Below are 12,620 nucleotides of genomic sequence, written 5' to 3'. Positions count from 1 at the left end.
ATATACATACATATATATATACATACATATATATATACATACATACATATATACATACATACATACATACATACATACATACATACATACATATAGAGAGAGAGAGAGAGAGAGAGAGAGAGAGAGAGAGAGAGAGAGAGAGAGAGAGAGAGAGAGAGAGAGAGAGAGAGAGAGAGAGAGAGAGAGAGATAAAAACCCTGTGCAGCAGATAATTATTGAAGGTAAACAGAGGAGGAAGTTTGAGACACACTGTTGTTAATTTAATAAGATCTTTTGAATTCTAAATAACTTACAGCAGCTGTGTGTAGGGTCGTTATGTGACAGCAGCACATCACATCAGTGAGCAATAACTTTATTGTTCATCCTAAACTCATCCTCAACCCGCACCGTTTAAGACAACGTGCACACCTATAGTTGACCATGTGAGCACACAAAGTTTGATGAAGCTCAGCTAGTCTCAGTCACTTCCCCTCTTTCCACAACTCCCCCTTCATTTTGGAAAAAGTCCACGAGTAGGAGAACCGGAACAAACTCAGCAGCAGTAAGCTCATCCGCCTGATTATATAAGTTGGTACGTTTGGGACGGTAAATGGTAAATGGACTGTACTTATATAGCGCCTTTCTATCTTATTTCAAGATACTCAAAGCACTTTACACTACAATCTGTGTCCTCATTTACCCATTCATACAACACTACTAGATCTCTACAATGTTAATTGAACAAATCATTCTGAGTGGAAGAGTTCAACAAGCAGCTTTATGCTTGTTCTTTTAAATTTCCTATACCTCCAATATGGCCGACACCCAGCTTGATGATGTCACACCAAAACATCCTGTGAAAAAGTACACCTTTTTAATGATTGTTGGCTTCTGTTGATTGTTGTAGTTCTAACATTGCTGTTATATAATAAAAAAAATCTATTTTTGTAATACATTTACGTTATTTAAAACTTTTTAATTTTCATGCGGCTTAGTTCGCTGTGGTGACCCCTGATGAAGGGAGAAGCCAAAAGAAGAAGAAAGAAAATTAAAGCTTTTTAATCAATGGAAGCTGAAATAGACATTTGTTTCATTGTTGATATTCGTCGAATGGCAAAATGGTTGGATTTGTAGTTTTTATTCTGTTTATCGTGATTACAGCGCCTTTGTGTTTTGACATGTTGGCCCCGGTTAATTGGAGCAGAACTCATTTTAGCACTATTGGCTGCACTCGTGGTTTTCTTTTTATTAGATAAAGCATCTGCAGGGAATAATTTCAGCAGGCTGATACTAAACAGACGACTAAACGCAGAGATCTGTAAGCTTGGTGGTGTGCAGGCTGTCATTTGATTTAGGGGAAAGTAACCCACTGAAAGTCATTTTAGGCTGATGTTTGGTTTGAATAAGTGCCTCTCGGTTGATAAATAAGTTTAATATTAAATGCTTAAAAGTAGCCTCCTCTCATAGTTTCCTATTTATTCAGATGACAAAAAACATGATCCAGTTTGTTCATCCCTCACTCCAAGTTTTACAAAACGCTCGAGCATCAAGGGTTATTTTAGTAGACTGTCAATATCAGGTTTAACATTTATTTAAGACATCTGTCAGTAAACCTGTCCCTTGGTTGACTGTGAAAAGAAAACATTTATTCTACTATAAACAGAAGCTGCCTTCTCACCTCCGTCTCCTCATCTGAAACTTCTTCTGCTTGAAGAGGAGCCGGAGCCACCTGAGACAAAAACACGTTTTTTTTTCAAATCAAACAAAAATTCATGACAAAATTAAACATTTTAATGTTGTTTTTGCACACTTATATACTCACCACTGCTGAAACGACCGGGCGAGACTAAACAAAGGAATATTAACAGAGATCAAAGTTTAGTTTTGGACAAAATACTGATTGTAAAGTTTAAATGAATGAACTTACAGGAGCGTTGGCTGCAGGAACGAAAGGGTTTCCAGCTAATCCCTGAAAAAAAATATTATTAGTAGTATTAGTTCATTATAATGTGAAGTGATGAGCTGACCACTGATATTCGTTCAGGCAAGAAATAAGTCATCCTTACCGACTGCTGGTAGAGCCGGTATATCTCCATCAACCTCAGGGCCTCATTAGCATGAGCCGAAACCTGCTAAAAAAAAAAAAAAAGAAGATGACGTCCTCAGACATGAGCTGAAATAAAGTCAATTATTCCTCTCTCTCCCAGACTCCCTGCATGCTGTTTAATTGATGACACGTCCAAAAAAAAGTGATGTGAGAAGTCAAAACTTCACAGAAAAGTGAGTAAAATCTCCTCCTACCTCACTGCTTTCACTGTCTGGTACCTAAAATTAAAAAAAAAGATTAAAGTTAGCAAAGACTGCTCATTGCAGAGTCCTTAAGAAAGATGGTTTAAAACGATCTGGTAAAAGTCACAGGGGCAAAATTTAGATTTGTATTGGAGAAATGTGAACACTATTTTGGGATACCCAATAGTAAAAGATTTTAAGACAATGTGTCTTGGAAACTAAATAAAGTGTTTTGAATAAATACGCATTTGATTAAAATTCTGTTAACTGCCTGCAAAAAAGCTATAACAAGGAACTGGTACCAGATATCTGCTCCCGCCATACAAAAAGGGCTGAATATTGTTAGAGAAATTTATGAGATGGAGCGAATGACTTCCATTCTTAAACCAAAAAAATACATTTTTTATGTATAAGTGGGAAAAATGGACACAGAATGACACCTAAGAAAAGACACGAGAAAACTCAATACCATTAACAGAGGAATTTCTATAGACACCTGCAACCCAGATTAATTTTTTTATTGTTATTTTTTCATTTTATTTTATTGTTATGTATATTTATATATGCATACTTTTAAATGTTCACCCCCTTTTGTTTTGTGAATTATTACTGTAAAGAGAAGGCTGCTTAGGCTATCATAATCTGGAAAATGTATGTGGTACATCTTTGAAATGTTACCTACTATTGAAACTGTTAATAAAAATTAAAGTGGAAAAGAAAAACTCACAGGGGCAGCAAAGGTTGTGGCCAACAGACACATCAGGAACACAGACTGCTTCATTATGACGTCTTCATACAGAAAAGAACAGAAACTCACTTTAAGTACTTTAATTCATAATAACGATGATTTAGTATTTAATAAACAATAGAAAAATATCATCTGCAGGACACAAATCATGACGACAGAGCTTTATTTGTAACATAGATATAAAACAATGTCTCACCTTTTCTTCTGGGCTTGGGGAAACCGTCAACACGTTCCTCCTCAGATATGAAACAGTCTAGATCATGTCCCACACAGATGCCCTTTATATCCTGTAATAGCCAATCAAATGCAGTAAAATGTGTGCAGCTGTGCGTTTGAAGAAGACTCCTTACATGTCAAAACTGAAAAAAAGGAATGTGGTGTAGGGGCCCTTGTTAGGGTTAATTACACGCTGTGCAGGTATGCTTAGCACACACTCTCATCTTTATTGCCCTCAAACCAAAGATAATTAAAACAAAGAGTTTCTGTATCGAGAGCCAAAAACAACTCTTTGTTACAAATACAGAATATAAGAGTACTGGCTTAAAGAAATGATTAATGTGCAGTTTAGCAGTAGTTAAAAGCAGAGGTGTCCTCAACTGCAGCAGTAAAATGCAACTAAAACATTAATGAATGTATCCGTCTTTTATATAAAGTTACATGCCGTAACAAACGACAGAGCAGCTAAATTTAGCTTGTGCTGGAACTATATATGCATTATTTCATGTGTCTTAACTTCCAGCGTACTTAGGATTGTTTTAGTACTCTTACTTCAGGCAAACAATATACAGTCTCTCGCTACTTCGCGGTTCAACTTCCGCGGATTCACTCTTTTGTGGTTTTTCAAAGTAAGATTGTACAAGAGACCAAAAATTGTACATGACACATGATTGTCAACTTTATTATTACTCTCGTGATTGGGATAGTACAGGATACTGTACAATAAAAAGTTAACCAAATAATATAATTCGAACAGGCGCTGTCATTTGGTAGTTTTCTCTCAATAAGCCTACACTGTATCCCCGCTCAAAACGACTACATTTCCCAGAAGCCAACAGTGCCCCTACCCAGAAGCCCCAATGTCTTCTGCTGAAATGGAGAAAAAGTTTTGATCCGATCTAAAAAGTTCGGTCCTTATTCATAGTGAATTCGGTGCCCGGTGGATGCAGAGAGCCGCATGGAACCGACCAGGAACTGGACATGGACTGGACCTCTTGACTCATCAGTGAATCTGAGTGCCACCTGCCAGCCCTTGAGATGTTCCGAATGGGGAGGTGCTCCCCAGAGGTCCGGCATTCTCTCCGAAGCCCACCGGGATTTCCCACATCCAGATTTAGACTCCATCTTGACCACCATATGGTTCCGTGCTGGTCCTCCAATTGTCCTGCTCCCTCCAAAAGTGTTGTGGTGCTCAACGGCTGCAGAGAGTCGACCAGAACTGGCAGGGTAGGACCGGCAGGGTAGGTCTGTCAAAATAGAACAAAGTCAGACTGGAACCGAGCTACTGTTCTGCAGAGCTGGTGAGTAAAATTTAGTAGTTACGTATATGTATGTTGTTAAAATGACGTAGTTTTAAGAGTTTAGAACATTGCAAAAGTGTGGGAAGGGTTTATAAAGCCTTAATATATACTGTATATAAACACTAAAATAATATGAATTTAATTTGTAACGCACTTTTCATTAACAAAAATCTCAAAGTGCTATATAAATGTAACATCCCTACTTTGTGGATTTTCACTTATTGCGGGGGTCCTGAACATAGCCCCCTCAATAAACGAGGGACTACTGTACAGATGCTGGTCATAAAATTAGAATATCATGAAAAAGTTGATTTATTTCAGTAATTCCATTCAAAAAGTGAAACTTGTATACGATATTCATCCATTACACACAGACTGATATATTTCAAATGTGCATTTCTTTTAATGTTGATGATTATAACTGACAACTAATGAAAACCCCCAAATCAGTATCTCAGAAAATTATAATGTGAAATGGTTCAATTTTGAAGAGACCTGGTGCCACACTCTTATCAGCTAATTAACTCAAAACACTTGCAAAGGCCTTTAAATGGTCTCTCAGTCTAGTTCTGTAGGCTACACAATCATGGAGAAGACTGCTGTCTTGACAGTTGTCCAAAAGATGACCATTGACACCTTGCACAAGGAGGGCGAGACACAAAAGGTCATTGCTAAAGAGGCTGGCTGTTCACAGAGCTCTGTGTCTAAGCACATTAATAGAGAAGTAAAGAGAAGCAAAATATGTGATAGAAAAAAGTGTGCAAGCAATAGGGATAACCTCACCCGGGAGAGGATTGTGAAACAAAACCCATTCCAAAATGTGGGGCAGATTCACAAAGAGTGGACTGCAGCTGGAGTCAGTGCTTCACGAACCACCACGCTCAGACATATGCAAGACATGTGTTTCAGCTGTGGCATTCCTTGTGTCAAGCCACTCTTGAACAAGAGACAGTGTCAGAAGCATCTCACCTGGGATAAAGACAAAAAGGACTGGACTGTTGCTGAGTGGTCTGAAGTTATGTTCGCTGATTAAAGTAAATTCACATTTCCTTTGGATATCAAGGTCCAAGAGTCTGGAGGAAGAGAAGAGTGGAACATAATCCATGTTGTTTGATGTCCAGTGTCAAGTTTCCACAGTCAGTGATGGTTTGGGTGCCATGTCATCTGCTGGTGTTGGTCCTCTGTGGTTTCTGAGGTCCAAGGTCATTGCAACCATCTCCCAGGAAATTTTAAAGCACTTCCTGCTGCTGATCAACTTTATGAAGATGCAGATTTTATTTTCCAACAGGACTTGGTACCTGCACACAGTGCCAAAGCTACCAGTACCTGGTTTAAGGACCATAGTATCCCTGTTCTTAATTGGCCAGCAAACTCACCTGACCTTAACCCCATAGAAAATCTATGAGGTATTGTGAAGAGGAAGATGCGATACACCAGACCCAACAATTCAGAAGAGCTGAAGGCCACTATCAGAGCAACCTGGGCTCTCATAACATCTGAGCAGTGACACAGACTGATCTACTCCATGCTACGCCACATTGCTGCAGTAATCCAAGCAAAAAGAGCTCCAACTAAAAGCTGCCACATATTCGGGGGTACTTCACTCTGCAGAGGTCTGCGCGTACTCTAGGCAGACTCAAAGTGGATGCCTGCAAGCCAAGTCCTTGCAAAGATCAATTTTTATGACTGTGTTCGCATACTCAGTGTTGCACAATAAACTGCCTGGCGATGGACTGTTTGCAACACTAATGTATTAAATTCCCCTTCTTCATCCCTTGTCTGGTCTAATGGCCTTTTATTTTATTTTTTATTGCCAATAGGCAAGCGGTCTCTTCCTCCTCGTCTGTTGACGCCATGACTGAAATTGTGAGAAATTAAGGAACTTATCATGAGAGAAATAAATTCAGGTCCAACATGGCTGCGGGAGGGTCTGGAGATTTCCTGGTGGGCCGGTCTGATGAGTGAGCTGCAGGGCCAGAGCTCTATGGTTTTTTGTTTGTTTGTTTGTTTGTTTTTTAGAACTTTTTATTAACAACATATAAACACAGAACACCGCTGCCACTGCTCCTGGGCTGCCAGCTATCTGTCCCCATGGCCACCTTGCAGCTCTCTTTTTTTTTTTTTTGACCTGTCAATCAATCCAGTAGGTGTGTCAGTAAATGACCAATCGGCAACCTCAATTTGTCCCAAAGGTAAACGCCACTTGCCTGCAGCGCTGGGCTGCAGCCCATTAGAGCGCACGCTCGAGTATGAAGTCTCAACTGTCTGCAGACAGTGCGCGCAGAGTCCACATGGCTCACGGAGTACACACTGTACACCCGAGTATGTGGGAGCTTTAAGTATTGAGTGCTGTAGATGCTCATATTTTTCATGTTCATACTTTTCATGTTCATACTTTTCAGTTGGCCAACATTTCTAAAAATCCTTCTTTATATTGGTTTTAATTAATATTCTAATTTTTTGAGATACTGAATTTGGGGTTTTCATTAGTTGTCAGTTATAATCATCAACATTAAAATAAATAAACGTTTGAAATATATCAATCTGTGTGTAATGAATGAATATAATATACAAGTTTCACTTTTTGAATGGAATTACTGAAATAAATCAACTTTTTTATGATATTCTAATTTTATGACCAGCACCTGTAGATATTTTTTGCAGGAGGATTCATTTTCAAATGTTTTTTTTTTTTTCATACAAAGATTAAACAAAGTTACTTTACCGTTGGTGTGTAGGCCTAAGTGCTCTCTCTCTCTCTCTCTCTCTCTCTCTCTCTCTTACACACACACAAACACACACAGCTAATGAGAAGCTCGAGCCTCTCGTTGTGTTTGCTTTAGCTGGTGTGGCAGCTCATAACAGTGATTTTTGGCACTGCAGGTCCATTACTCTTGTTTTGATTTTGCTGGTTCCAGATCAGATAATGAAAGACTCCAACCTGCAAAGGTGTTTCCCAGACAATCTGGACTCAGATCTGCTGAAACAACGAGTTTCCACTCAAAGATAATAATCGCTTAATTAATTCTTCAAAGATCTGCTGCGGTGGATTAGTTTTTGAGGTTATAAGGTGATTATTGTCTGGTCTAGCAGGAATACTTTTCTCTAACCATCTTAATTAAACTGCTTGTCTTTAGCAGAGCAACAGCAGCCTAATTAATATTTCTGATCTGCTGACTCAAGCTTTTGGTGAGGCAATATTTAAGGTATTCACTGCTGTGGAATGAAGATCTGTTTGTCAAACTCTGATTGGAAGGCTCAGCTGTTTCCAGCACAGATTTTGTGGTTATGCATAATGAAAACCACCTAAATTTAGAAACGGTTCCCAGAGCACCTGGGCACCCAGTCCTGACATCCTGTAAATCATTTCTGGAGATGGAGACTCCATGATTAAAAGTGACAGAAAAATCAACAGAAACAGGAGCTCTACGTACCTGATTACTGCAGGATGTGCACAAGACCGGCCTGATGAAATAAGGTGGTATCTGTGGCTCTGAACTTCGTTCTCCTGTTTCTGGGCTTTCATAAAAACCACAACATCGCTCATCCTCAAACACGAGCATCTGAGGCCTGGAAACATACTGATCCAGGACAGCATCACTCAAGTTGGATTTTGTAGGAAGTCTTTGCTTCAGCTGTCTGATGGCACATAAAACTGACTAAGATCTTATTCATGTTACTCAGAGTCAAAGACTTTTATGTGTCCGTCCAAAGACAGATGGATTTTGGTTCATCCGTGCATACGTCTGCAAACTTTCTCCTGACTGGAAGACAACTTCTGATCCACTCAATATAATTTTATGAAACTCTATACAAACATGCATCATCACTAGATTAAGTGTCACACACACTTTTCATAACCCAAGCTACAAGGTCAAGGTCACAAATTAATGTCAAAGTTCACAAGTTCCTCTAAGATTGTTGGCTGCCTTAGAGGAGTTGACGGGGAGAAGGCAGGCCCCAGAACCAATCTTATCACCAGCAAACTGTTTTTTCCACTATGGAAGTTGGTGCTTGTGGGACTCCAGTTTATTTGTGGCTCCTCGGACTGAAGAAGACCTTTGGATGAAGGACAAAACGTCTCAGCAAAAAACAAAAAAGAAATTTTTCAGATGACCTGACTGAACATTGTACGGTCAAAGTTAAAACAAGATGTCCGGGTCCTAGCTTCATATCTGCTCAAAATGATTCAACCAAACTTCATCCATCCATCCATCCATCCATTATCTTTTAGCCACTTCTTCCATTTTGGGTCACGGGAGTCGCTGGTGCCCATGTCCAGCAATCACTGTGCGAGGGGCGGGGTACACCCTGGACGGGTCGCAAGTCCATCACAGGGACACATAGAAACAAACGAGACAAACAATCATTCACTCTCTCACTCACACCTAGGGACAATTTAGAGTTACCAATCAGCCAACATGCATATTTTTGGTCTCTGGGTGGAAACCGGAGTACCCAGAGAAAACCCACGCATGCACAGAGAGTACATGCAAACTCCACACAGAAAGGCCCCCGGACCGGGATTTGAACCAGGGACCTGCTTGCTGAGAGGCAGCAGCTCTACCAGTTGCGCCACTGGGCTGCCCTATTATGGCTTACAAATAATGAAAAAAAAGGAAAAAAGAATTGGATTATTCCAGAGCCAGCTGTTGGTACTTTTGTCAGTGTGTGCCGGTGCTGAGTCCTGCTGGAAAATGAAATCAGCATCTCCATAAAGCTTGTCAGCAGAAGAAGCATGAAGTCTCTAAAATGTCCTGTTAGATGCTGCGTGGACTGTGGACTTCAGAAAACCCAGTGGACCAACACCAGCAGAGGACATGGACAAACCATTTCTGTGGAAACTTTTCTCTGGACCTCAAGCAACATGTATTCTGGACCTCTCCACTCTTCCTCCTGACTCTGGGATCTTGATTTACAAATGACATGAAAATGTACTTTAATCTGAAAAGAGGACATTGGACCACTGTCCAGTTTGTTGTCTCCTCAGCAGGTAAGACACTTCTGATGTTGTCTCTGGTTCAGGAGTGTCTGGACTTGAGGAATGAGACATTTGTAGCTCATGTCCAGGAATTAGTCAGCTGATCAGAGAGAGAATAACCTACACATCAATGTGAGGAAAACAAAGGAGATGATGGTGGACTTCAGAAGGAACAAACACACCTACACCCCCCTGAACATAAGAGGAACTGCGGTGGAAGTGGTCTCCAACTACAAGTACTTCGATGTACACCTGAATGACCTCAGCTGAGGCAACAACACCACCAGCCTGATCAAGAAAGCTCATCAGAGACTCTTCTTCCTCAGGTGGCTGAGACGAGCTGGTCTGGGAAGCTCAGTCCTCACCTCCTTCTACGGGTGTGCAGTGGAGAGCATCCTGTGCTCCATCATCAACATGTGGCATGGAGGCTGCACAGCTGCAGAAAGAAAAGCTTTGCAGAGAGTGGTGAAGGCTGCACAGAAGTCTGTTGGAGTCAGTCTCCCCACCACCTCTAGATGTAGGAAGAGATCCACCTGCATCATGAAGGACCCCACTCACCCAGCACACACACTTTTTGCCCCTCTCCCCTCAGGAAGGAGGTTGAGGAGCATTAAGTGTAGAACCACTAGCTGAAGAACAGCTTTTACCCTGAGGCTGTTAGATTCATGAATCTCTAACCAGAATAATCACTGTGAAAAATCACATCATTTTGCTGCTGATCTGTTTCATGTTGCTGCTGATCTGTTTCATGTTGATGTGTTCATGCGTGCTCATCTGCTCACACAGACACGTTCGTGCTGCTTTTTGACGTAATGTTTTTATGCTTAGTGTATTTTTAGTTGATGTCTTTCTTAGTTCATATCTTAGATCTTATTACAGTTTTTCTTTTACATTTTTTTGTTGGATCTAACTGGGACCCAGTGTACATAAATTCGTTTCACCACGTGCACCACATGTGGTGCGAACGACAATAAAGGAACTCTGACTCTGACTCTGACTGACACCAGGAGTTCACAATATTGAACCACTTCACTATATTCTATTTTTATTTATTTATTTATATTGGTTTTTCATTATCTTTAAGTTACAATCATCAAAATTACAAGAAATAGTCTTGAAATATTTCACTCCATGTAATGAATCTATGTAATATACGAGTTTCACTTTCTGAAGTTATTGACAAGAAAATTTGAACTTTTTCATAATATTCTAATTTTCTGAGCATTACCTGTAGTTGAGACTAATACCCTTAAATTCCTGTTGTTGAAAAAGGTTTATGATGTTCTTGGAATGAAGAGACAGTGTTAGAATGGGAGGATGGTGCCTACATGTTTCCTTTCTTTAGTGTCTTTGAAGAGATGAGTGTTAAATCTTGTTAAAACAGGCTTTTTGTCTCCAGGGGAGCAGGTATCAGACGGATCGTTCCCTCGGTGGTGTTTATTTTTGTACGGCAGTTAAATTTCACTGTGGGGAAATTTGCCAAACCACTGAAGCAATTTATATTAAGTACAATGTCCTGCAGCAAAGAAGACATAATATCTGCTCTTGTGTTGAAAGTACAAGTTTCAGGATGGTTTCAGACTCGAGTCACTGGGAACATTTGCATGTGTTTTTTTATTTTCTGTAATTGTATCCTTTTCTCCTCATCTCCTCTGGCGTGTGCATAAACCACAAGCATTTTTTTCTTTCCTTTCTCAGCTGAATTATAGTTATAAGAAACAAGCCGTATGCCACAGAGGGATTTGAGTAGTTAATGTTTGTACTTTTGGAGATGAGTGTTTTTCTGGACATGGCTTTGATTGATCAGTCTGTGTCATTGCTCAGGTGTTATGAGAGCCCAGAGTACTCTGATAGTGGCCTTGAGCTCTTCTGAATTGTTGACTTTGGTGTACCACATCTTCCTCTTCACAATACCCCATAGATTGTCAATGGGGTTAAGGTCAAGCGAGTTTGCTGGCCAATTAAAATCAGGGATACCGTGGTCCTTAAACCAGGTACTGATAGCTTTGGCACTGGGTGCAGATGCCAAGTCCTGCTGAAAAATGAAATCTGCATTTTCATAAAGTTGGTCAGCAGCAGGATGCATGAAGTGCTCTAAAACTTCCTGGTAGATGGTTGTGCTGACATTGGACCTCAGAAAACACAGTGGACCAACACCAACAGATGACATGGCACCCCAAACCATCACTGACTGTGAAAACTTGACACTGGACTTCAAGCAACGTGAATTGTGTGCCTCTCCTCTCTTCCTCCAGACTCTGGGCCCTTGATTTCCAAAGGAAATGTAAAATTTACTTTCATCAGAGAACATAACTTTGGACCACTCAGCAGCAGTCCCAGACGAGACTCTTCTGACGTTGTCACTTCTTCAAGAGTGGCTTGACACAAGGAATGCCACAGCTGAAACATGTGTCTTGCATACGTCTGAGCGTGGTAGTTCTCGAAATACTGACTTTAGCTGCAGACCACTCTGTGAATCTCCCCCACATTTTGGAATGGGTTTTGTTTCATAATCTTCTCCAGGGTGCATTTATCTTTATTGCTTTGACACGTTTTTCTACTACATCATTTCCTTCCCTTTGCCTCTCTATTGATGTGCTTGGACACAGAGCTCTGTAAACAGCCAGCCTCTTTAGCAATGACCTTTTGTGTCGTGCCCTCCTTGTACAAGGTGTCATTGGTCATCTTTTGGACAACTTTCAATTCAGCAGTCTTGCCCATGATTGTGTAGCCTACAGAACTAGACTGAGAGAACCTTTAAAGGCCTTTGCAGGTGTTTTCAGTTAATTAGCTTATTAGAGTGTGGCACCAGGTGTCTTAAATATTGTACCTTTTCACAATATTCTAATTTTCTGAGATATTGAAATTGGGTTTTCATTAGTTGCCAGTTATATGGTAATTATCAACATTAAAGTAAACAAACATTTGAAATATAATGGTCTGTGTGTAATGAATGAATATAATATACAAGTTTTACTTTTTGAATGTAATTACTAAAATAAATCAACTTTTTCATGATATTCTAATTTTATGACCAGCACCAGTTTATTTAAATATACATCTATCTATCTATCTATCTATCTATCTATCTATCTATCTATCTATC

At 40.0% G+C, this 12,620-nt stretch overlaps 1 protein-coding gene across 1 annotated transcript in view; it reads right to left on the bottom strand.

Moving 5' to 3' along the window:
- enam (enamelin) overlaps window positions 1-3,265 on the bottom strand; it is a 5,782-nt gene extending 2,517 nt beyond the window's left edge. The window contains exons 1-7 of the mRNA XM_037674925.1: window positions 3,213-3,265; window positions 2,996-3,057; window positions 2,281-2,304; window positions 2,046-2,111; window positions 1,907-1,948; window positions 1,802-1,825; window positions 1,658-1,708 (exon numbers count right to left, since the gene is read on the bottom strand). Coding sequence (XP_037530853.1) covers window positions 1,658-1,708; window positions 1,802-1,825; window positions 1,907-1,948; window positions 2,046-2,111; window positions 2,281-2,304; window positions 2,996-3,049 — 261 coding nt within the window. The 5' untranslated portion in view covers window positions 3,050-3,057; window positions 3,213-3,265. The remainder of the gene's footprint in view (window positions 1-1,657; window positions 1,709-1,801; window positions 1,826-1,906; window positions 1,949-2,045; window positions 2,112-2,280; window positions 2,305-2,995; window positions 3,058-3,212) is intronic.
- Between the last annotated feature and the right edge of the window lie 9,355 nt (window positions 3,266-12,620).

Source organism: Nematolebias whitei, chromosome 3 (genome assembly GCF_014905685.2).
Source record: "Nematolebias whitei isolate Nwh7 chromosome 3, NemWhi1, whole genome shotgun sequence".
NCBI lineage: Eukaryota > Metazoa > Chordata > Actinopteri > Cyprinodontiformes > Rivulidae > Nematolebias > Nematolebias whitei.
This window is presented reverse-complemented; position numbering and strand designations above follow the sequence as displayed.